This window comes from Diadema antillarum, unplaced genomic scaffold, assembly GCF_040938485.1.
Source record: "Diadema antillarum isolate AM-2024a unplaced genomic scaffold, OU_Dant_1.0 seq00000082_RagTag, whole genome shotgun sequence".
In the NCBI taxonomy this organism is placed as follows: Eukaryota; Metazoa; Echinodermata; class Echinoidea; order Diadematoida; family Diadematidae; genus Diadema; species Diadema antillarum.
The window spans coordinates 2,272,623-2,300,290 of record NW_027271175.1 but is presented as its reverse complement, the minus strand read 5'-3'; the positions used below and the strand labels follow the sequence as shown (position 1 = coordinate 2,300,290).

The following is a 27,668-nucleotide window of genomic DNA, read 5'->3' as shown; positions in this document are numbered from 1 at the left end:
AGCAGGATAATCAGCGTGCTGAAAACCAAAAAATAACTTCTGCAATCACCATGTATGTGCATGTAGCCATGATATACTTGTATACCTGTCATATTATTATGCACGAACTGCGAACACGGGTAATTAGAAAAATAGAATCACCACTGTCGTTTACTTAACATGAAAATTTGCAAATTTCAATCTACAATCAACATCCCCAAAAAATCTATCAAACAAAATATACTACCTCAACATACGATGCTGTATCAAACTGTCTCAGTTGTAATTATCACACGTAAACAGGCTACCATATTCACAGTCATTTAAGTATACATCGAATTATAAAAAAAAAATACATGTCAATAATTATGTTTGTTAGTATGCTAAACATATTTATTACAACATCACTGTATAAAAGACAGCCACAGCATTATATGCTATAACTTATGCCTAAATTACTGATTCGACTTGAATGCATGAAGTCAACTTCCACTATACTATATATCGCAGCTATTCTTATAAACAAACAGAACGTATGTATACAAAACAAAGTAAAAATTAATAAGTACATGATATTCACTTTTCCCACGAGGGCAATGTGCCGCACTTCCACATCATAGGGTAAGTTTAGGACGTCGATGCTAGCTCGATGTCCTGAGCACCATCAAATAGAAGATATACAGTCTGAATGCATATAAGCATTAATGACTATTCCCTTTTTGGAACCCAAGATGTAGCTACACAAAATGGTGCAGCCGTATGCGCACTCGTTGAATTGGAGTGATACCAGTTAATCTCCGTCGTGTGAACAGGGATGACAAGACAAAAACACATAAAACAGCCAAAATGAATATGAAACTACTGTAATAAAAAAAGAGTACCAACGCTATACCCTCCAACCTTAATGGGACAGCATGATGGCTATCTTTGCCGGGCAGCCTTACACCGATAAACCGGGTAAGTTCTTGACCACTATTTATAATAATCGACTGATAATATAGACAGTTGATAGAGGGCAAAGCACCAAAATAGTGTTGCATCGGACCATAATACATTGTACATGTTTATATATTGCCGACAGTATCCCCTTCTCTTCAGAAACTATCCATCTGCAATTCTTCATATTCTTTTAAATTATCTCCCAACATAGTCATAAATGTTCCTTAGGGTGGGATTTCACGGAGCACGCGAACGATTTGCGAAGGACGCGAATGGCAAAATCCAGCATTCGCATTTTGGTCTGCAAAAGATCGCCAAACGAACGTGAGGGTTCGGAAGCGTCGTCAATTGTTCGCGAATGTCGTTTTTACTTCGGCGAGAATTTCAAAAAAGTTTGAAATTTTCTGCGAACCTTTTCCGCACACTTGGTCGTGATTTGCTCGTGAATTGTTCTCGAAAGTGTCTTTAAAGCCTCGTCATATGCGCAAGACCTTCGCAAGACACGCGCGATGTTCGCAAAAAGTTCGTGAAACCCCAAACAGACTCCGAAACTTTGGAGAATGTCTTGCGTATGTTACGCGAAATCTGCGAAGTTTTTCCGATCATTTTACGACGTAATCGCAAACTGTTCGCGTACCTTTTGAGACATTCTCGCGAACGTTTAGCGCACGTTTGGGGGATGTATGACCTTGATTGACCTATATGTACGTTTTCTACAAATAAAAATCGTAGCATACACCTAAACATCAAACAATTATTAACAACTATAGTAACAAAAGAAATTAAAAACTAGCAAAGAGAAAGAAGTGTTTGATATACAAAATAAATCACAGAATACAGTTAAAATTAATCTAAAGTATGTAAAATGTCATTTGAAGTATAGAGATTATGTGTTGGAGGAACTGCAAAAAAAAAATCATATGCTTTACTAGTGGAGGAGATACGTCCTAGGAAAAAAAAATGTAGGCAAGCACACAATAGAGAAATGAGAGAAAAAGAAAGGAGAAATAGAGGAAAGAAAAAAAAATCAACTCAAGACAGCTTCCACCTCTCCTTGGGTACATTTTCTCCCATGACTATTGACAATTTTTCGTTGTTCGCATTTCCGTCGCGTGTTCTTCGTGTACGTAACATGCTGTACTTTAGCAATGATACACACGACATTCGCACATACGTCGTGGAAACTTCGCACAAATTGCGCAAGAATAGTTTTCGGCTTCATTGTCGGAAAACATTCGGAGAAAAACTTTTCCGAATGTTGGATTTTGTAATTCGCGTCCTTCGCAAATCGTTCGCGTGCTCCGTGAAATCCCACCCTTAACCACGATAACACTCGGATCCACTTGGATTAAATACACTTGAATCAATCCCAAAGCGTCAAGCAAACGCATCGCATTCGATTTTCAGTACCTCTGTGGGTGAGGCTAGATTGTATATTACCAAAGCTATTTATATCAAACACAGGATGCACAAACCAGCATCATATTCGACCATTATAATACATGATGGGAGAAAACAAATCACTTTAAATACAAATTCATAGAAACTTTCCAGTCATCACTCTTTGATCGCCCATACTATAACCATGTCTTGTGGTCCTACAGTAGTGCAGGAAGCCTCCTCTCATAGGGTCAAGTGCTGAGAATGAATACTTCTTTTTAACCCCATACTCAGCAATCTATTATCTTTGCACAATTTTATATTCGTACAATCATGCAAACCTGTGGAATGATATATTTATATACATATATATATATATATATATATATATATATATATATATATATATATATTTATTTATTTATTTACTTATTCAGTTTTATTTTAGCAGGGTAGCCTTTCAGCTCACTCGGAACTGCTCTGCCAAGGGGCCCTGCATCACGTACAAAATACAAAATACAATTATGTGTTGTTTGAAGGTTTGCATGGTGAAGTAAATGAGGAAGAAAGATTTGCGGTGACACCATGTGTATGTAGTCCTTAACCGGATCGTTGTTTGGCAGAAGAGCCTAGAAAGAGGAGAAACAAAGAGGGAAGCGACATATGGGGGTTGTGAGGAGGGCAAAAAGTGAAGAGTCGGAGACAGTAATGGGCTAGAGGTTGAAGTTGCACTAGTGGAGACGGTAGAGAAAGGAACCCCTTTCGCTTCCCTCTTCGTTTCTCCTCTTTCTAGGCTCTTCTGCCAAACAACGATCCGGTTAAGGACTACATACACATGGTGTCACCGCAAATCTTTCTTCCTCACAAAATACAATTTGAGTAAAAAAAATGTGAGTATACGCTGCAGAATTTTAAACAAAACCATATGACAAAAGCGGATTTGAGGGCACTCTGCTGGTGCTTTTAATACTTAACCTCAAAGCTATATATATATAATTGATCACCCAATCACAATACAAAACGCCGCTACCGATACTTCACTTCACTTCACTTCACGTCATTTTGTATTCTGTTCCACAAGGTTCTCTGGCAGCCCTTCAAAAACTACATACATCATAGAGCTGGCCGTATGATTATGAGAATAGATCCACATTCTTTTGTTTCTACTCAACATATTCATGATATTTTGGACTGGAAATCTCTTAAATACCGCTATAAAGTAATATGAGTGTAATGATTTATAAGATATTGGATAATTTTCCCAAATTATATGTCTGATATTATTTCTGGAAGCATTTTGAATTGCTCACTTCGAATCAGACTCTGAATGTACCTAAGCCAAATTCTAACAATTGCAAAATGACTTCTTTTTACAGGGGAATATCAGTGTATTATTAATTACCCAATGAAGTTCGTAAATGCACCAGTCTTAACATCTATTCAAACGCTGTTAATTGTCTAGATAATAGAGTATTGTGATCATAAAGAAAACAAAAATGAGACACTATGATTTACCAAACGTAGCTTCCTTTTTTTTTGTCATGCTTCATTTGTGTGTGTGTGTGTGTGTGTGTGTGTGGTTTATTTTCTCTTCTTTTCTTTTCCTTGCTCTTCTTTTCTTTCCTTTGTTATAACTTCAACTCTATTTTCATTTCCATTGAATAAACAGGGAAAATTATATACAACGCATTAACAGAACATATTTGTAACAATTTCAAAGAAAACGTACATGTGATCACGAGTAACAACATAATTCATTTTCTAAGGTACATACATATGCATAATACAAGGATTGGAATGGAAATGGAGGGTCCCACTAAAAAGCAAAGCTTTAGGGCTTGTTATGTGATAATAATAGACTCTGTCATTTTACTTGTTAATGTTTTCAATGAGTATTTTTATTTCTGATGCTTTGTACACATAATGTCTATCATTTTGTATTATAAATGTGGTACTCTGTAGAAGAACAGCTGTATTTTGCAAATACGGCTAAATGGGCAATCCCCCGTTTCTTCGTGCCGTATATGATATTTCTCGCAGACTGAAAATATCTTATCTGAATACGGAAATAAAAACAATAGTAACAACTCCCCATTATCCCAGTGGCTATTTCCTCTCCCAAATACTTTGATCATTGAACTAAACACTTTCGGTCTGGTCTGACACCAAAGCAATACAATAGTGTGTAATGATTTCTTTTCTCGGAGTCAGTATTTATACAAACACAAAATAGTCACACTTTACAAAAGAAAAATAAAACACAGCGTGTGCGCTACACAACTATATCTTTATACATATGCCGATTAATTGTGACCAAAATGCTCTATGGACGTGCTGGATGTCGCATAATATGCGGGAAAAAAATGCAGTTTGTAAGGGAAAATCATTAATTCAATTTACACCATTGGAACCGATGCCGGGATGTCAACTTAGAATACTCCTTATCATTCTGTCTAATTCTTTTTAGGGTCTAACAGTTACAGTTTTATTTTGCTCAATATTTTGTCGAGCTCGAGAGAGAACCGATATCGCGAATATGCATTGCTGAAACACTATAAACCCCTTGTAGAGAACTGTTCAGCATGTTACATACGTCTCTATTTCACGTGAACCGGGAAGGCGTTGACATGACGTCATTATAAACGTCTTTATTTCTAAGATTATGCTTCCCATGTAAACGTGATTAGGCCTATAGATCATGTAGATAAAACGTCGATCGTAATTGCACAAATTAAATCTTCGTGCATTTGGGATTAGCGTTTTGAAACGCTGTCTACCGAGGTGAGTCGGGACGCAACCGTCTTTCGCACAGTGATAATCGCGTCTTCAAACACTGATTATGCAGTGTGGTCCCCCATTAATACTTGATCGGTGTTAGATTTAACACCCATGGTGTTAAATCTAACACCGCTCTTTTTGCAGTGCAAGGGTCACGATACTGCCGGGCTAGGACTCGAACCAGTGGGGACCTCATAGCATGCACGGAAACCCGCGCCGTCCACGTGGTCTCTTGGCCACTTAGCTTCTTTAATAGGAAAATTCCAATCATAAACTTGCCATGAAACATGAACGTGGTATTCTGGCAGAGGCGAGTACGTATAACGGCAACAATAATATAAGGGTGGTAAGGGCGACATGACGTGTCTGCGTAATCATAAAATAATCAATCAAAACTGTCACGAATCCCGGCGACAGGATACTAATACTAAACATTAAAATTATTTGCACTCGCAGTGTTACCAGCTGAATAACGGAACGGCAAATATGAATAGGGCCTACGATCACATGCAGCCTTGTTCATGTTTTTTGTTTATTTGTTAGTTTTGTAAACATACGAATAAAAATAGTTCCGGTTAGGAACTATGAAAACTAATACTAGTATATGTGGGTGCTCTTCGCTTTCAAACGGAGACGCTGGGTTTTATTTGAATCCCGCCAAGTGCATATCATTATGTCCGTGGACAAGATGTTTTACCCACCATGTCCCTATGACCTAGGTGTATGTATAGATAGGTGGTGCACCAACGCCGGGGTAATAATAACGGCATGCAGGGCCTTCTGGTAGAGCAGTAGGCCTACATGGCAACAGTGAAGAGGCTACCCTGGATGAAGAAGACGGTTTAATTACTATCTCGCATCTTGTAACTTGGAATCTTGTCGCAATATTAGCAGTTTATTTAATAGAGTGGACCGCAAAAAAAAGAAAGAAAAGAAGAAGATTATTGGGCGACAGAAATATTTAGAAACGCGCTTGAAAGAATACGAAGAGAACACACCCGGGTGCGTGACCCAAACTGTTGAGGACTGTTAACCATGTTTCATCTATTTTTTTCATTTATTTGTTTTCCATCTCCAACAGAACTTGTAAATACATTTTTCCTTCCACATAAAATATAGATACATATATATGTGAATATTACAAAATATAATAAGTGGAATTTAGAGATATACAAATGACAAGGTGAAAAACAAAAAAAAAGGCACAAAAAATCTGAAATTACGAAAATGCAGGAGATGGGAAGGAATGCTGAAGAAGCAAAGCTTGTAGGGTGCATTTCCCCCGAACATATAGTAACATTTTATTATCATATCATTGATCTTTTACTTAACACATGAGACGTAATTTACAAAAAGAATTACACAAACTACAGATAAAAACCTAACTACCCCTAGACAAATACCCAGACAAATCCACTAAGTCGCTGTCATGCAGAAACTCAGAAACTAGAACAGGAAAAGTAAGACAGAAAGATGAAGAAGAACTGATACCATGGTTGGAAAATAGGAAGAAAAAACAATGTCGATTGAGAAGATGAAAAGTGATGAGTGAACGGAGCCGCTAAGTCATACGCATTAAGTGAAAGTCAATATATTTTTAATGATGATGTTCGAAAGAATTCTTATAATTGTCTAATAAGAAATTCTTCAACTTAACTTTAAAACAATTCAAACTTGGGGCCGTTTTTATATCATCATGTTTGCATATCTTCCGTTCAAAAACATAGTCATTACCGTAGCTCACCTGGGTCCCATTTCATAAAAGATGTTAGGATAGCAACTCTTGCTGGAATGGCAACTTCCCATAGCAACAGCGAATCAGGAAGATGGAGACTTGTCTTTACCATGACAATTGCCATTCCAGCGAGAGTTGCTATCATAGCAACTTTTTATGAAATGGGGCCCATGTCTTTTTCACCTGTCCGAGCTTGCGAATTCATGGGGGGGGGGGGGGGGGGGGCACTTCACACGAAGGGTTTTGTTAGACAATGCCCCTGGAAGCGCAGCTGCATGACTTTATACCAGCTACGCAAAAATGTATACTAGAGTACATAATGTCACATGACCATTGCATAACATGGTTTATTTTGCTGTAATATTCCTTTTTTTATCTTCGCTATTTAGGATGCTTAGTAACCTTCGAATCCCCCCAGCCCCTAACAACCCCTGACAGAATTATTGAATCTCATACCAACATTTTTAAAGAGCAACGTGGCTGTCGAACTATAAAGAGGGGTTTATGGGTGTCTTCCCTCTCGATTTGATAATCTCATTAGGCGTGTCTTCATCAGCCCGAAGTTTCGAAATAGCGCGCTATCTTGCGGTTACCAAACTAGTCCGATGTCAAAATAGCGCGCTATCTGTGTAGTGAAGACGCAGATAGCGCGCTATTTGATCGGGAAAATTTCCCCCAAAATCTTGGTCTAGTTCGTCAACTAGAGCGCTAATTCGTGAAATAGCGCGCTATCTTGGGTGCGTCTCCATCAGCCCGAAATTTTCTCGATCCCTCCACGCTTCTGGTTAGCCAGCTGGCAATGGAAAGCGCATGTACAAGCAGCTAGTGATTGTGTATAGTACATTACACGCACGGTGTATTCAAGGATCACATGTGTGTACTATAGGCCTGTTGTTGTCATCTTTAAAACCAGGGAGGTGATTTCTCTCACCTCCCTGTTAAAACTCAGTGCCGTGCATGCTAGCTGTTCTTTTGTAAACTTCTTCTGGTCCACTCTACCTTGGCTGAAGATTCTTGCAGATTGTGTGCATTTTGGATTTGTTTAAACATTGCAATTCGTTAATTTCATATAAGATGCCTCACTGGACAGAAGAAAGAGCAGCGTTATTAATATCCCTTTGGAGAGAATTTGCTGTACTGCTCACCTCCCTGGTTGCAGAATCGTACATACGGTGATATAGGAGATTTTGAGCGGGGAAATCCACTTTCGAACCGCGAGCCAGGCAGAGTAATATTGCAAAGTGCGCATGCGTCAATTTTCGGACTAATTTCCCGAAACACGCTGTTCGAGCTGATGAAGACGCACATTCGCTGTATCGGGCTATTTTCTAAGACCGCAAAATGTCCCGCTAGTTTGAACTTCGGGCTGATGAAGACACGCCTATGGACGTTCCTCGGAAAAATAACATATTATATCCAAATAGGAAATAAGAGGCTGAAGAGGTACTATCGCTTTGTTTTCTTTCTACATTCTGGCAACCTTTGCATCTCATAATAGCCCCATCTCTCCGTAGCGTTTTAGGAGCCCATAGCAAACTCGCCTCCTCGTCAAAATTCTCGTAGATCAAACAGTCCAGATACAGATGGTGATAAGTGCTTATTGCAGTGACTATTTGCGTTCGGAATCTTTACTCCGCTGTCCTGTAACCTTTGCATTTCATAATCGACTCAAACATAATGGTCGTATAATACATTTAAGAGCCATAACTAAACCGTCTTGATATTGCTTTACGAGATTTGTCAGGTATATAATGGAATTAGGCATTTTCTGCACCAGTTCTGACAAGATAGATTCACTCTGCGTGTTATTACAACAAACATGATGACTTTTTAGGAGAGAGAGATTTACTCATGATATTGAAAAGAAAAACAATTCATGTTTTATGTCATCCAGACCATAGCACCTGGATTTACGAAATACAGTATGTCCCAAAAAAAAAATTACAACGGGGCCCTCCGCAATGATATCTTTAAAAATAGTGAATCAATCTAAATACAAATTCAGGGTATGAAACTATAACTCATTGCCTACATCTTACAGAAAACCCCACTCGATTTGCTTCAGTGGTCAAAGAGAAATACGGAATTTTGTAGAGGATGTCGGGAATCTCTTCTGTTCAAGTTCTGTCTATTATATTTTAAGACCCTGAAGTAGCATTTAAAAAAAAAAATTAATCATATAGGGCATATCAATCCGAAAATCTGATAGCAATTTTTTGGGGGACATACTGCAGTAAGTCGCCCCAAAAATTACAACCAGATTTTCGAATTGATAATACCTAATATGATCAACCTGTCTAAGTGCTACTTCAGGGTCTTAAAATATAACATCTTAGCTCTATTTTGCAGAAAACCCCATTCAATTTGGTTAAGCGGTCACAGAGAAATGTGGATTGTTGTAAAGCATGTCATGAGTCTGATTCTTCCAATTTTAGCAATTTAATGCTCTTGTGTGTGAATAATAGACAGAATTTGGACAGAAGAGATTCCCGACATCCTCTACAAATCGAAGCAAATCGAATGGGGTTTTCTGTAAGATGTGGGCAATGAGTTATAGTTTCATACCCTGAATTTGTATTTGGATTGATTCACTATTTTTAAAGATATCATTCCTGAGGGCCCCGTTGTAATTTTTTTTTTTTTTTTTTTTTTTTTTGGGGGGGGGACATACTGTACACCTATAATAGGTGAATTCTTTGACTAGATTTACACTTTTCAACCAATCTAACAAGGAAAACCAACTAATCTGGCTTGGGTAATCTTTTATTTCCGCTAGCCGTTCATGAGTAGATAAAATGGAAGAGAGGCATATTCAGGTTTTTTTTTTCTGAAATGTTACCGGTGATTTCGAAACAGCGAAAAAGTAACATATAAACTACGGCCAATGCGCCGTAATTATAGAAAGCACGTTGCAAGCTTTGCTATATACCCCCCCCCCCCCCCCCCACTCTCTCTCCATTCCCTCTCTTTCTCTCTCTCTCTCTCTCTCTCTCTGCCATAGATCATAATATGTCTGTCCATCTTTACATGTATATCTATAGTACTGTTATCCATCCACCCATCTATCTTTCTTTCTTTCTTTCTTTCTTTCTTTCTTTCTATCTACCTATATCCACCTGTAATGTTGAATTATATAATAGATGTAAATGCATCTATGTGTTTACATCTATACCTAAATCAATCAATCTATCTATCTATCTATCTATCTATCTATCTATCTATCTATCTATCTATCTGTCTGTCTATCTATATGTTTTCCGTGTCATCCTGCTGAAGACAATTTCATGTAGCCACAACCTATTGAAGATAAGTCTACAGAATGTGCCCCATGAGATATGACATATTATTTTACAAACATGACAAACGCGGGAATCTTTACATACTTTGAGAGTTAATCTATTCTGCTGATTTCATGAATATACTGTCAAAAAATATAGGCCTAAGAAAACATACAAAACGGTCTGTTGTGTTCAGTAAGGAGTAGTGTTTGATAGAGGGACGTCAATAAAACAGTTTGGGATTTTGTTTGTCTACTCCAGCGTATATAGTGGTCATACAGTGTCGGTTCTTTAATACACCACCTTCCCTTTCGCTTTGACAGCGGGGAACTCTGTACTGTATGTCCTTCCTTGGGGTAGACCGGATAAGAGCCGTAGTTCACTGAGATACGGGAGGCTTGAGGATAGAAATAAAGCAACAACAACAAAAACAGCAGCATACAGTGACATAGCCATATACACGCAAAAATTATTGACACCCCCTCTGACTTTGGATTACTAGCGCCGCCGCCGGCTTGGTGCAGTTCTGCTTCTGACCGGCTGACTTCGGTTGAGCTGGCTCCCTCCTGTAAAACCTACCAATAAAAAAAATGATAACAATCCCACGGCACACACCACCATAAACATGGAGGGAAAATTATCTCTAGCAGATACCATAGATACACATGTGCACACACACACACACACACACACTCTGAAGCACAGCTATATCTGTCAGTATTTTGGTAAGCATTTTCAGTTGAGGAGCAGACCATCGGTAAAACTATTGGCGGTTGTTGCAAATCCGCTATCCCCAGTATATTTGCACAACATTTTTGTCTCGGCTATTCGAAATAAGCCTTTACGCGTGTTATCATTGCCATCAAAAGGTATGACCATTCTTTCATTTGGCCTTACGTAATATTTCATTTGTGTGAGTGACTTCAGGCCTGGTCACTCAATGATTTTTTTTCTCAATCTGTTCTGCTTTGATATGAATGATGGTACAGTCATTTAGCAAGTTCTGTCCTGACAAGAACTAGCCCTTGTTTCGTCTAGTCTTCTTACGCTGTCTTAAGAAGAACTTTGATGAATTCCTTCCTCGGGTGAAATGTTCTCAATGGTCTAGGTGATCATTCACCACCTTTTTCATCTTCTTGGAACCACATTATACCAGTACCTTATAGAGCACAGTTCTTCAGGATTTTTTTTCTTTTTTCTTTTTTAAAGGGGGACAAGGGTGTAATAACCGCTGAGATGGTTACTACTCGTCAGCGAATATAACTGTTAGTCGTCTAATGTAAGTTTTACACTATTGGGTGTTATGTTTTTGTCCTGCTAATGGAATAATAGCATAGTGTTTGTAATTTCATTTAAAAAGAGGCACGAGAAGAGATGTTAATGGTTATATCCAGGCCGGTATTCTGTTGCCATCGAAATGGGTTATGTTACAGACGGATTCGAGGAAGATTGTTTAACTGTGAGATTGGTACATCTTTGTGAATCAAAATGGTGTTTGCTCGTTTTTTCGAACAGATGAAAGGAGCTGTGACGATTGAGCGCTTTGCCGCCTTCTTGCTGACGTGCTGCGAAAACCTCATCCACGGTGGCATCATATTTGGCTGGCCCTCCCTCGTCTTCGTCCTGAAGGACGTTGGATATTTCAGCCAGGCCTGCTCCAACACCAGCGAAAACGATGATGACTTTGAAGCACCATTCACCACCACAGTAAGAATAATCTATGAATTATTAAAAAAAAAATACCTCCGCCTACTGATTTCCCAAAACTAAAGTCTTCATCCTTACATGCTGTGTACATCAAAATGGCAATTAACAACTGATCTTAATAAAAGTTGCCAGTAAGGTATTCGGACATCCCTTAACTTTCTTTTCATAGTCATTGAGAGCAGAGCAGACCTGCCTTGAAATGTCTTTCATATGAATGGGAAACATTTGCGTTGCATTATCTGGCAACCATTGAAGGTTAATGCTATTTACCTTTCCTAACTTGTAGCTGAAAGTTATTTGTGTGTAATAATGTTTGAGGCCTTATAAAGTTTGCGGGCAAGTGGTTCGTTTATAGAACTTTATATTGAATTGAAGCTTACAGAATTCTATCTCTCTTAAAGAATTCGCATTCCTGTCTATAGCGATAAAGCCCGGAAATCGGATAACTCTGCTCACCCTTTGTTCTAAAGTTTTGATTTGATTAGTTTGATTTGATTTGATTTAATTTTATTGTTCAACATCTCAAACACGAATAACATGATAACAATCGATTGAACATAAGACTGGACATTGCGTCGTAATTACAAAGAATATAAGAGAAGAAGGGAGGATGAAACTGCTAATTGGTCACTCATTAGTTTGTTTACTTGTTTGTTTGTTATATTCTCCTTCCCCATCTCGGATTATCGCTCTTGAACAAGATCTGATTTGTATATGGTAACTTAATGTTCTGCCTTTTTTTTTTTGGTTCTTTTTTTACAATTCCTCAACGTTGTTCAGTGATTACGTAATTCTAATCAAGTTGATTGTTGTAAATATTGTGATTCTGTATAATTTTTCAATAAAACATAAATCAAAAAAAAGAATATAAGAGAAGACAATTTTACAAACATGAAATGTGGGTGACCTACTAAAAAGCAGAGCTTGTAAGAGCGCTTTTGATAAACCTTTCGTTTTCGAGAATCGAGGCTGCGTGTAAAGCAATCAACTTCCTTCCTTCGTAAAGAACAATTACGCTTCTACATTGAACAGTTCGTCCCGCCTTTCATCCTATAGTGTGGCATACTACCAGACTTAAGTGGTAGTATATACAATTAAAATCTGCACTCGTATACTCATGAAATTTTGAATCTCCAATTTTCTGATTACATATTCAATTTATAACATAAAATTTCAACCTTATTTTTCATACCTTTAGTCTGATTTTACTGTTGTTTATTTTAAAGCAAATTGGTTTTCCACGTTAAAGTAAATTGGAAGACGACTGAAGTAGAGTCAAGAGAAATTGTAAGGAAAGCTTTTATTCGTACTCGTGCACTCTCTTGAGAAAGAGAGCTACTCTATTAAAATCAATTAAGAAAGTAACATAAGTCGGTTGAGAATGATAAGGGCGTTAAGTTGCCACAAAACCCATATTGTTCACGACCACTTAACGCCCTTCTCATTCTCAACAGACGTAAATATGGTACATGCATTCAGAATCATAGACCTGTTAGATGGAAACATCTACATGCGTCTCTGAACACAAATCTCACTCCACGGTTGTGATGAAAGTTGCATCGGTGGGTGACATAGCGTAAAAAGCAAAGTTTTATTTAAAAAAAAATGATTACGGAATACGTTCTCTCCTCATTCCTTTTTAGTTCGTTCGTTTGTTTGTTTGTTTGTTTGTTTTGCTTATTTAAATTCAATTCAATTCATATGATTTTATTTCCATGTAAAGTAACACAAAGCAACATATACGTAACGCTTACATGAGTACAAAGTGTTTTAAGGAACTTTGAATCACATATTAAGTTTCAACAAAACATGGATACTTCGACTTTGTTTTTAGATAAATAAACAAGTAAGTACACGTTATACAATTTTATTTTGTAACTCTATGTGGAAGAGAGGAGTCTAGTTCTTTACAAATCAAGGCAATTTGTATCGCAATGTCTGTTTGAATGGCGTTAAGGTCACCTACGCTGCGACGAACAATTATTCATCCGGCGTCGCCGGGAGTGCCCCCGTGTTCTGCGACTCGCAGGATGCACAGCTGCAGTTGGTCTACTCGCTGGCCGTGGCGTCCCAGTCCGTCTGCATGTTTCCGATGGGGTTCTTCTTCGATCGCTTCGGAACACGCCTCTCTCGCATGCTTCTCAGGTAAACGTTCGATAAATAAAACATCTATCATGATGTATGAGTGTGCAATATCTCTTTACTTAACCGACCTAATTATGGTAGATAGATTTGTAGATCTGTAATAAGGTAATTTGGCTGAAAAAGAGCGATAACTGTTCAAAATCGAAAGTTCCATATTTTCAAAGTCTCCGATTGCTTTTGAATTTAAGACAGGTATATCTCACTCTTGAAGAGTGTTGTCATAGCGTTGAGAATACCGCGGGTTCAGCATTTTTATCTAAAAAGTTTGTTCCAGGTGTGTGTGTGTGTGTGTGTGTGTGTGTGTTTGTTTGTGCGTACGAATTATGCACATTTCACATCTCATGTAGAGCATGCAGATGTCAAGACACGTGCTAATGTAAGCACGTACAGCCCGTTATGATCCAACGAGGGAAGTAAACATTGCCAGAGACTATCATAAAGCCCTAAAAACAAAAGTAAAGTGATGACAAAGCAATCTACCACTTAAAATTCCAGTGGAATGATGTTAACCTCAACCCCGGCCTCTCATTTTCTTATTCTCCTTTTGCCCATCCTCCCTCTCTTTCTATTTATCTACCTTTCCTTCTCCTGCTCCATATCGCAATACACTTTACTTGTATATAGAACAAAACCAATTACAATCTACGATGAGTAGATTAAGGGTGTTTTATTTTCCCAATCAGAAAACGCAAATAAGTTCACACTCAGCCGAAGAATCTTGACTAGAGTCGAACGTTGCTAATAAGCGTCCTCTTCACATCACATTACTGCACATTATTATTCGCTGATGGGCGATTCTATTCATATACCCCGTATTAATCGTTGTACAACTCAGGGTAGTCTCTGGAAAACGTCCGGAGAAGATTGTTACCTCGTGTCTGTTGTGACGAAACACGGTGGACAGCCTCCGGGTAGCCTCCGGAGAACCTCGAAGCAACAGGCCTCACACTAAAAAAAAGAAAGATATAAGGTGGACTCGGGGTGCAGACCGTCGAGTTTCAACACATATACATGTGGAGGGCGAGCTTAGGAGACTGTTACCTCGTGTCACAACACGGTGGACGTCCTCCGGGTAGCCTCCGGAGAGCCTCGAGGTAACAGTCCTTTGCTTTAGGTCGTGGTTTTAGATTGTACCCCGGTGGGTACAGAATAAAGATCACTTCAATCGGATCAACCTTCAATGATCCCCACGCTACTGGGTCTTTACTGCTGATTTGTTGTTGTTGTTGTTGTTGTTGTTGTTGTTGTTGTTGTTGTTGTTGTTTCTATTGTTGTTGTTGTTGTTGCTTTAACTGCTGCTGCTGCTGCTGCTCAGTAGGTACCCAATACATTTTTTTATGAGGATGAACTGAGATATAAGTATAGCCTCAACAAAAGTTTGAATGAATTACAGACATTTTCATAGCCTTCGAAAAAAAAAAATCCTGGCATAGGTCCCACTGGATCATGGGTCTCCTCCAAAGCAAACCTGCCTGATATAATAATTGCCAACAGCATAGTACTTTTCAAAACCGGGGGAGGCGTTGTGCCTTTGAATTTGTTGTTCAAGATGAACTGAATAATAATGAACGATGATGGAATGAAGCTGTTGTGCATTTTACTTATTAGGCCCTACCACCACAAAAATCCAATTGACGTCGTTGTTTATAGATCACCACCCCTCCCCTACTATTTCTTTTTCAGTTGCAGACTTAGACATAGTGTCCTGAAATTATGTCAATTACTCCAGGCAGTTGAGTCACAAATTCTGGAGACGTTCTTAGTCTCATTCATTCTTTTCACCCATCTTCAAGCCACCCACTTATATTATCTATACTGCTAATTCCAAAGTCTTCACTGATTTTTCGTGTGAGTAGCGATCTTTTTCCAACTTTGTAACATTGTTATATCGGCTGATGCTCATTATTTCGAAGATTCGTCAAAGGTTTGCGAACACACACACAAGTGGTTTACCCACCTAGGGGTTTGTGTTGTCAATGGTTGTCACGAGTTTGTTGCGTTAATTCGCTGGTTGGTTATCGTATTCTGAAGGTTCGTTTCTTCCTTAAATGATTTATAGGGGTCGACAATTGGAAAGTGAAATGGGGTCAAATGGTGGGTCACTAAAATAGAGTCACTGAAAAAGAAAATGGACAGGTGTTTTTTAAGGAATCATGTATTCGCTATATACAGGTTTAAAGGGAATCCAAACCCAAAGAGCAATGTGGATTGAGTGAACATTAAAAGAACACATCAGTGAAAGTTTGAGGAAAATCGGACAATCGATGCAAAAGTCATGAATTCTTAAAGTTTTGGTGTTGGAACCGCTGGACCACTTTGTTTTACTTTGTTTTTGGATACATCAGCTATGATATTTCAAAACCGATTTCCATAAAAAAACAAACAAACAAATTTTGAATTCCTCTTAAAATTGTGTGCTCTTTAATATTTCCTGAGTGATTCCTGATTATCTCACAAACAATTAAAATCTGAATTTCCAACACTTTGTCAACTCCTTTGTCAAAAGTAAAGTTTTGTTCCCCTGAAAATGTTAGGTGATATAGGGGTGCAGATCAGCGGGGTTTGGGATGAGTATAATAGTCACCTGAAAATTTGTAGGGATTGGTGTATACACCCTCCTTCCCCATACACAACTATTAAGATAGTTTAAGCAATCTTTCAGAATGAAATACATTTGTTATCATTGCCTAAATGAATGCATTGCATGTAAGTAAAACGCATGAAACCTGCATTTGATTTGCAAACATATTAGAAAATTCAGATTTGTGAAAAAAAGATTTAAAAAAATCGGCAGAATGTTTCCTTGTAACTCTGAAAATGATAATGAATATGACAGTTTATGTGGCCCAAAGGGAGCGCGTTTGATATTTTAGATTTATTCTATATAGAATGTCTTCCTCACAATGCCAATTTCTGGTGATTTGGTAGCCACTTTTTAATGCGAGTTAGAAAATAAATATCGGTGAATTTCACTTGGGAACCGGATTTTTGCATTCAGTATACTCAAATTATGCTTAGAGTTTGGCTCCCGATTTTTACTCAAAAATTCCGCCAGAACCTACTATACATAAGAACCTTTTCCCCCAAATCCTACTAGACTATTGCTCAAAACTTCGTATGAGAAAAAAAATGAATAGCAAAGAATGCTATATGTTCAATCGGTTTAATCGGTGTGATGGGTATAAACATGTAAAATCAGAAACTCGACAGTATTTGTCAGTTCACATCAGTATTTTTCTCTGTTACAGCATTGTACTAATTTTGTGTCATGTTATGCATGTATGTAAATGTTTCGTGCATTGAAAATGAAATAAAAATGAAATGAAAAAAAAGAAAGATAGATCAATCAGTAAGAATTTGATAATTCGTCACCTACTACTAAGGTGCATATCAGTAAGTAAGAACTGATTTTGATGATTTGTCACTTACTATTCTTTTGCACATCAATAGGTAAGACTTTGATTATTTACTACTCTTTTGCCAAAGTCAAGATGAATTGATTTTTCTATTACCAGTGCCTTGTTACTGCTCGGGTACCTGATAGTGGGTGTGAGTTCTCCGAGTACCTCTATCCTCCTTTTTCCCGGGACAATCCTCTTCACGATAGGAGGCGCCCTACTACTCCTATCCAGTGCCCAGGTGAGCTCACAATAATATGTAGTTGTTTTCTGCATGATGGGAGTACAGCTGTACCCGTTTACTGTTGTCTTCGTTTGCACGTTTGCTGAAATTGACATTTTAGTCCGGAGGGTGACGTAGGCAGGTAGGGCCTACAATAGTCCAAAGAGCAAGTCATAAAGATTGCAAGACGTTGATTGTCTTTCCCGAATCCAGTCCCAGGTCTTGTTAGCAGTGCAAACATTGTTCCGAATCTGGGCACCGCTTCATAAAAGTTGTCAGCCCCGACAAGTTAAGTTCTAAGTCTCTGACAATTAGCATAAAAGTATAAGTAACAGTAAGTCGATGACCAGAGCTCCTCAGCCGATCAAAACCAAGGATTTTACTAAAATTGCCAGAGACTTACAACTTGTCAGGGAAGACAACAAGTTTCATGAAACGGTGCCCCGATCCGTTTTAAATGGTAATACGTCTGCCCCTTTCTACCTCTGTTTTACGGCTCTCCTTCTCTCATTATTTGTACCCTGTTTTCTGTCCTCCCCTCTCTTTATGCATGTTTTTCTTTTCTTTTCTTTTCCCAAGTTCATCATTACTTTATCAAGACACGTTTTAGAGTAATGACTGTCTAGCGCCCTCTTTCATCGGTGTGATCATCATTGATTTCCTCTGACCTCGAGTGTTTTTTATGCCCTCGTATGAAGAATACAAAGCCTCCCTCAATAACGATGATGGACTAGCAGTGAAAATAATGAAATAAAATGATGAGATTGGATGCTGGCATAAAAATGGTCAGTAATGATACGCTTACCACTCCAGTCGCAATCCCGAACTCCGCGTCTGATGACATTTCACATCGATCTTACAAGGTAGCTTTTTCACCCTTATGTGAATCGTAGATTAACTGTTCCACTTATTAAGGGGAGGGACGCGATGGAAATGCATTATCTCACTTTCCTCTTTACTCCCCCCCCCCCCCCCCCTCCACCGCACAGATTGGAAACTTGTTTGTGGCACACAAGTCTACGGTGATCTCTGTGGTCAGCTCCATGTACACTGCTTCGACCATTGTCTTCTTCCTGGCAAAGGTGAGCTACCGGTCAAGAATACCCTGCAAGGAGCAGCTGGAAAGAACACACAGTGTGAAACACGGTGTAAAACACAGTGTGAACACATAGCGAACACAGTGTGAAAACTCTTCACACTGTTACTTTCGAACGTTTTAACATTGTGAACACATAATTATTGTGAATCGTCAATTCACAGTATGAAACATAACATTACAATGTGAACTCTTTTTGAAAAGCCACCACACAGTGTGAAATTATCTTCACGCTGTTGAATTCGAGCGGTTTCACGTAATCAACTATGTGAACACACTGTTAACACATTGTGGGACACTGTGTTCTTTCTAGCAGGGATAGCTGCTTTTATCGATTTATTCACTAATGCCATGTGTGTGTTTCTTTTTGTTGTTTTTTTTCCACGTCTTTCATTTCACTTCAATGTCAGCACCTTTTGATTTCAATATCAGCATGTTTTTATATTGATGATAGCACATCAATCATTTTTCAAAATGTACATTCTAAGCTTAATCAAATGTAAGAACATGAAAAACAAACCTACTTATATCAAATATTGAAAAGCTGCGGAAACAATAAATAATCATAACAATGAAATTTATTTCCGTATACATAGAACTGACCATGTAAATCATGAATAAACTGATAAAGACTATATACAATGTACATTCTGTTGTTTGTTTATCTGAAGGTTTCCTTAAGGATAATGGGTTTTATTTCAATCACTTACCCCCCCCCCCCATGTACTTAAATTCACACGTTATACGTGTATTATTGTATAATTATAATGCACTCAAATTATCAATATTGTTTTAAACAAAATCCAGTACAATCTAGGACGATGCAAAAATAGATCCATTTGTGGATAATCAAGCAAAACCACTTATGAAATGTTTCGTTTACGAAGAAAATACGCCTCTCTGAATACAGGAATCCTTTCAGGCATTTTGTAAAGAACAAACAAAATTATTTTTTTCTCTTTAAACCTATTCGTATGATAATGTGGTTAAAATGAAATGTAAACAGATAAGTCAGTGTTGAATACAACCATAGGCTCCTTGATACCATTATGAAGTAAGACAAAATAGTGAATAATATTCATGGTAGATGATCTGATAGTTGATTTAATTATCATATCGAATATACTAAGATAAGATATAATATAAAATGTATAATATGTCAATAGAGTTTATAGTAATAATGTATGATGTGATATGGTGTAAATTGTATGTAACATATACACTTTATACTCTGATATAGTGTGTAAATGAAACATCGATCATTCCTTTTGTTCAAGATTTTTAACCACCAAGCATGTTTCCAACAGTATACTGCCTTCTTATATAGGTTTTCCCATTCATTTTCAAACTTTTTTCATTCAATTTCACAAGTTTTTACTTCAATTTCGTCGCGGGATGTCGGGAATAGGCCAATCTTACTTTCAAATTCGTGTTTCGTCTTTCATTTTCAAATAAAGTCCATTCAATTTAGTCATTTGGCATACATTTTCGTCATTTACAGTTCAAATTCGTCAGTCTCACTCGCAGCACTCAGAACAGCAGGGTCGATTTCGTCTTTTGTCAATTATTTTCGTTAAATTTTCATTCATATTCGTCTCATATCTCTATCCGGTGTGATTTCCCAGTCATTCGTGTATTTTTTTTCTTCTGTAACCGTTCACATTTTACATTCAGGAGTTAACATACATACAAGTGTCTCCCCCTCCCCCACACACACACACAGAACCACATATACACTCAAGCAATCCGAGTACCGTCTCGCATATGAAAACACTGACAAACGATTTCTTGCAAACATGATTAAAGACAAATTTTAAGCATAGAATTGTAGCCTGTTTAATGTCAAAAAATGGATAATAAGATTATGATTGATGCTTTCCAGAGTACAAAATTTAAAGTTTGCTTTATGCATTATGATGCGAAAACCTGAAAATTACGAGGTAAAGTTCAAAAGGTGACACTGACATACTGTCCTGGGTTATTTTGGTCGGCAGCCATGTTTTTCGTGTGTATTGTCTAAGTAAATGGTTGTGGAAGAATGTGTAGCGATATAATTTACGAAAGAAAAAAAATATGTCGGCTTAACATTTGTTCACCCTCAAAATAAAGAATCGACAACATCTGGCTAATTTGAATGAAAAATTTATGAAATTGTGTGAACAAAAACGAATTTGATCTTCACATTCTGCGATCCGTCAGCGGGAGGGATGAATTTGAATGACAATTGACGATTTTGAATGCTATGTCTTCGAAAATGTTTGACGAAAAACGAATTACAATGACAATTGACGAAATTGAAGTTAGGATTTGCGTTCCATGCGCTTCTCGGGACGAAATTGAATAATAACTCTTTGAAATTGAATGACAAAAGTGCGAAAATGGATGGGAAAACCTATATTCTTCATGTATATATATATTTCTTTCTTCAATTCTCTTCAGATTCTCTACGAGAATGGAACCTCCATTGCGACATTCTTCTTTCTCCTGGCGGGATCCATCGTCATTCTGCAAATAAACACGGCCATCTTTCTTCCACGTAAGCACATCCCCTGGCCTCTCCCGGAGAACTATCGGCTCGTCGCGTACCACTGTCAGCGACACGTCACAGCTCCCGTGCGACCGGATGTTGTTGTCGTAAAGACGGCAGCGACGAATGTCTACAGCAATGATGGCTACATTGAAGCGGAGGCAGGGGAGCTGGGCACCAAAGCAGGAAACTCTGCCGGTTAGTACATAATGCCAGTAAATGTAACGAAAGCTTTCATTAAAGGACAATTTCACCTTATATCCAAGTTAGATATGATAGTAAAGGTTTAATCAAGCGAGTAGGACTGTGAACCTTTTAAAATCAGTTTGACCAAAAGCTGTGAATGTAATGGTGTAATGAAGTCTGGACAGTAAATAACGATGAACATAATTTGGTCTGAACAAAACAATGTTAGCCATATTAACATCTGCCTTGTTACAGTCAAAATTGTCACATTGCAATTCTTATCATTATAATCTGATAAGAAAAACGTACTTCCATTTTTTTATGTTTTTCACATTCATTTCAATGAAGGATATTGAAGATTTGAGTACTGGTCTGTGGTCATTTTGTGAGGGGATGATGTCAGCATCGCATCTAAATAATTGAATAGATATGCGAAATGTTAAATTTCTATAACTTCACTATTATTTATGCTTTTATGAAACTAATTCTTTAACCGATAACATGGCAAATCTTCACAAGGACGCATAACAACGAACAGCTCACACAATGCTGTGTGTTCTATTTAGGCATATCATTGGTGATGAGCGAGGTTATCGCAACTAATATCGCATAAGCAGAATCAAAAGTAATTTCTATCGTGAACATTTTGTTATTCTAGGAAGTCGAAAAGGTTGTGTCCAGGGATATTATTCCATCATCAGTTTCAAGCATGCGACTATGGTCAAAAACCGCTCTTCTCCAGTTTTACAATGCTTTACAACTGTTTGGTAATAAATATCGTGGTAATAAACACACATCAATTGCGAAACAAGTCCAAGGAGAATATCCGTACTTTGACTGCAAACATAATTTAGGAGAAAGGTGATGCAGAGGGCAAGATTATCAATTTGGAGGTTTATCGGAGTTCGTCGGAATACCCTGTTTGTGCTAACCGCGTTGTTGCCTACAGGAAATTCATTTTGGTAGAGAAGCCTTGGGAGCATGCGTAATATCAATTACGGCCCACCATACCTATGATCGATCGAACCGACTGCAGCAATATATTTGAGGCATTTTCAGTAGTACATCACCTTGGTTCATGAAACAACAGGCGATGGTTGAGGAAATGAACTCCTATATAACCGCCTAGAATTCGGGGAAGTATAACAACCCATGATTAATGTACACACAATAAATTTAATGAAATAAAATTGGTATCAAATATGCTTTGTCGAACTAATTCCCTTATGTAACCAACTCACTTGATTTCCGTTAGGTCCGGCAGACTGTGAGAAGCGCCCTAGTCTTGCTACCAGCCGGCGACAGCAAATGAGGCGAGCGAGCAGAGTGGTTGAGGATCGAAAGAGACTGGAGTACCCGTCGGTTGTGGCGTGTGTTCTCTCAGCGCCTTTCTTTATGATTCTCGTTTATCAGTGCGTACTCGAGCTCAACGTGAAGTTTATGTACGGCTCACTCAACTTCATACTGACCCGACTGGCTGGAGGTGACCAGAGCATAGGTAAAGAAAACAGACGTTCGCTCGATGGGTCAATGTAAATTGTAATGATATATTACGATATTATTAACGATATCTTCTGTTGTATATAGTTATCATTATATACTTAATTATATCAAGATATTGCTGGAATAGTTGATGGATGATTGCCAAATGCGCGACCATTACATTGAGTAAAGAACTACACTTTGTTGTTTTGCTGTAATTGAAGATTTTTTGTTGTTGTTTCTTCTTCTTTTTTTCTTTTTTTTTTTTTTTTTTTGGGGGGGGGGGGGGAACAATTGATCAATTTCTGAATTCCTTGATACTTCATGTGACTTTCGCTCACTTCTCATACAAGCCTCTTCTAAAGCTGTTCATTTATTTATTGTAAAACTCTTTCCTCTGTCTTTCTCCTCACTCCCTCACACACAAAAACAAACAAACACACACACACACGCACACACACACGCACACACACACGCACACTACCTCTAGACACGAGATCAAAACACATTAAACTATGAGGTTGTTTTGACAATAAACCTACACCGATTTCGTACTCTCTAAAAAAATCGAGTGAAAATATTCACTCCTAAAAGAGTGAATACAAAAAAGAGTGAATTTAGAGTGAATTTGGAGTGAATTTTGAGTGAAAATTTTCATTTTCACTCGTTTTAGAGTGACCTCAGGGATCACTCCAAAATCTTCGAGTGATCCCTAGTATGAGGTCACTCCAAAATGAGTGAAAATGAACATTTTCACTCAAAATTCACTCCAATTTCACTCTAAATTCACTCTTTTTTGTATTCACTCTTTTAAGAGTGAAAATTTTCACTCGATTTTTTTGGAGAGTAATGTTTAACAAAAACTATATATACCATAATTTCACTTTTCTCGTTCTCCACATCTACCCCTGATAGTGAGCTGGTACACGGACATGTTCTCCTTCTCGCAGTTTCTCGTACTATTCGTGGGTCCCGCCGTTGGCCTGATCATCGATCGGAACAAGCTGCAGATATCGTGCCGGAAGGCTGGTAAGTTGAATCACAACTGTTTCATACTCTGAAAGGACGCCCCTATCAAAAGATTTTAGAAAACCGACGAGCACGTAAACCCGAATGATAACAGACAAGAGAGAGAGAAGCAAAATAACACTCACTACGGGCAGCTGATTTATTTATTTACCTATTTATTTATTTTTTTTGATTATCTTTTTTTATTATTATTTTTTTTTTAGAGAGAGAGAGAGAGAGAGAGGAGACAGGGGTGGGGCAAGGGTCAACGTAGAACCCCCCTCCGGTCACTGCATTACCAGATATAAGAGCGAACAAATAAACAAGCACACACACACACACACACACACGGGCACCGCGTGTAGCACCCCTGTTTTGGATCTTTATTTTCTTACTGGTAGAGATAACACACCTGTAGGCCTATACATTCACTAGCGTCATTGCTTTTGTTTAATAATTTGGCATGACTTTTCCCCCTATACCCCGATACAATACTCAGTGGATAAAGTAATAATCACTATTTATACTGCCCGACTTAGCTCCCTTTTCATCATTCACATTGCAAATAAATTGAAACCTCCAACAGTCTATTAATGTGATAGCCTAGCAAAAAAACAAAACAAAACAAAATCAAAAAACAGTATTAAAGCAAAGTAGTTGTTGCTATGGACGTCTTAAAAGCTCATCTAAATTTGAGTTTGTGGATTTGTGTTCAGAAAATTGGTCCATTTTGGGGAAAAAAAGAAGGAAGATGATTATGTTTTATTTTCTGCTATGTTCTTTCTTGAACATCCTTCAAAATTTTGACCTGCGTGTACGTGTAAAGGCGACAAACCCCAGAGAACCAGAGGCCCGTATGCGGACGTAAAGGACACCTGCCTTAGCCTCGCCCTGGGTTCACTCTCGTCCATCGGTTGCTCGGCCTGTCTGCTCATTCCAAGTCTTCCGCTACAGTACCTCACCTTCGTCTTCATAGTCTTGCTCCGTTCGCTGCTCTTCTCCAGTGGCTCGGCTGCTGTGTTCTCCGTGTAAGTATGCCTTCAATTTCAAATAGATATAGCGTCGCTGGGGCGATAAGACCTCGTATCTACAAAATGTCAAATGTTCAGGAGAGCAAAAAAAAAAACATGGCAGCCAAAGCACTGCATCCAATGGGATAGACATTCCTTTGACATGCCATGGTGGCTTCATTTTTGGGGTAAGACAGCTAGGATTTAGACAGGACATCACCATCACTTAAGTAATTATCTGACCATCAATGCAAAAAAGTCATTTTCACCAAAATTGCAGATACAAGGTCTTGTCACCCCAGCGACGTAGACTCTCTGAAACCCAGTACGTGACGAAACGAAGAGCAGCGAATATTGGTTTTCTCAAATACTAAAATTTTAACCAGACTTTTGCCGACACATTTATGAGGTGCCTATTTGAAAGCTAGCAGTAACATTTATGGACAAAAAAACAAAACATGGCTTTGATTATGTGTCTACGTGAAACTTTCGGGCGTAATTGACAAAAAAAAACCCCACAAAAACACACAACAAAAAACTATTTTACACGATACTCTGGCAAATCATTTGAAATCTGAGTCTCGTATATTTATATATTATTTATCTAGTGATCCACGTCCCACAAGCTTTGCTTTTTAGTGGATCACTATTCTCCATTATCTAATTTGTTTTCCGCACGCCCTCGAAGTATATATGCATTGTTCCTCCTAATTATTGTATATATATATATATATATATACATATATTGTTATATAATTTATCTCGTATACTACATGAATCTTTTACAAATGTTTGAACAAAATTATTTCATGACATGTATACTTTGTACTATGTTTTGATTTTCGTTGATTGGAAATAAACTTTGATTAAATTGAATTGAAATTGAATTAGCCAAACATAAATAAAGACTTAGCTAAATTCGAAATTCGAAATTAAGAGTTGATTAGATTTGGTTCCATCGTTATCGCCAGCCTGCATGTATACAGCGTTTGTGACATTTATTATCATCTAAATTGTGGACCTAAATATAAATTATGTTTCTCAGGCTCAACTTGGTCTATTCTCAAGAATACACTATGAAGCGTATTGTGTATGCCGTATATGCAAACAAAAGTGTGAGAACAAAACAAAACAAGGCAAGTCGCCCGAACTTAGATACAAACACAGCTAATTGACGTCTGAGATTGTTTTGTATCTCCTCGCCAGATTTCCGATGGAGCACTTCGCCAGTGTCTACGGCGCCATACGCACCACGAGCGGTCTTGTCGGTCTCTTGCAGTTCCCAATCTTTATCATTATACAGCACCATCTTCACGACGACCCGTTCTACGTAAGTCGTCGTCTCCTACAATAGTGTCATAACGTGTTCCCCAAAAGACATAAAATCTCCATTAATACAGTTATGTAGAACCTCGTTTTAAAAAGATCGGATATAACAAAGCCTTGAATACGAAGGTGATTTTGTGGGTACGTACTCTTTATATTTTGTCTTTGTTTTCTATACCCCGATGATATGAGAAACCTGATGATTACGATATAATTCTTAAACATTTCCCAAATATTTCTCCCTTTTCTTGCACTAAACTTTGTATCTTTTCCTGAATGCCTCTATTTTGCAGGTCGCGATCGGGTTTATTGCCGCGAGTGCCTTGACTCTCCTTCTCCCAATTTCGCTTTTCCTCATGGCAAGGAAGAAATCCAAGAGAATCGACAGACCGATCACGCCGATAACTTGAGGCCCACCAGTTTAAACGATGACCGCTTTTCTTGTCGGATATTTCTCAGAATAACGATCACACAAGAGCTAGATATCGCGATTATTTCATTGCCACAAGTGCAATATATTGTATATGTACTTGTGCCGGTCGTTATAATGCGCACTTGTTTATGTGTCTATAGTTTTGGTGTTTGAGTTTGTGTGTGCTTATGCGTGTATCCCACTGTATGTTTGTGCTTGACAAATGTTATTGTTTGACATTTGTAGAGATTAAATCTCTAAGTTCTGTTCAGCTTCAAATTTGTTTCTTGTTTGTAACTGATGTTGTATATATGTCACACATTATTGTTGTGCAGTGGAGCCTTGGTATAAAGAAATATGATATAACGAAGGCATTTTACACCATAACTCTTCTCTTTGGTGCCAGTGACATAAGTTAATAATACAACACAATAACTTACAAAGTTAACAGATTTCGTGGTTCTTTAGATGCACGATTTTAAAGCGAGTCTCCGACTCGAGGTACATACATATTTTATTTATTTCATAATGATCCTTTGTATGCCACTTTTATTTAAAGCAAAATTTTGTTTATTTGGAAGTACGTGTATTTCATTTCGAAGTCTTTTTCTTTGAAGTGGGTGTTCACTGGTGTTGCTTGCATTTACCAACTATCATTGTGTCTGTACACTCATTACTAACCCTTATTATAATCCAAGGTGTTTGTACAAGAATCCTTGCAAAGGTAAACTTATACATATTTGTAATAAACAGATTAATTGATATACTAGAAACATTGTTATTCTTGTACTTTACGCTTCAAAGTCATGGGATATCAGAATATCGTTAATTTTTTATATTGACAACAGTCATTTTATGCAAGAAATGAAGAAGATGCAATGTCAATGAAAGCAAAATCAATACAAGTTGGTACTAAACACAAGTTTACAAAAAAATGATCACAGTCACTTTATTCGTTCTTATTCACACTAAACAGCGATTAGAAATGTTTTCACGTGCACAAAAAGTCATGCTAGAACTATTCCAACAGCTCTTTATACGTTCGACACATTTGCGATT

At 37.9% G+C, this 27,668-nt stretch overlaps 1 protein-coding gene across 1 annotated transcript; it reads left to right on the top strand.

The window, feature by feature from the left end:
• Positions 1 to 896: 896 nt before the first annotated feature.
• On the top strand, positions 897 to 26,607 carry LOC139726307 (equilibrative nucleobase transporter 1-like). The gene is made up of 12 exons (XM_071637375.1): positions 897 to 936; positions 5,221 to 5,303; positions 11,605 to 11,796; positions 13,754 to 13,941; positions 17,457 to 17,580; positions 18,552 to 18,644; positions 21,098 to 21,383; positions 22,627 to 22,869; positions 23,769 to 23,882; positions 24,688 to 24,889; positions 26,078 to 26,201; positions 26,491 to 26,607. Exons 1-12 carry the CDS (start codon positions 897 to 899, stop codon positions 26,605 to 26,607), a joined length of 1,806 nt encoding a protein of 601 aa, XP_071493476.1.
• The last annotated feature ends 1,061 nt before the right edge of the window (positions 26,608 to 27,668 follow it).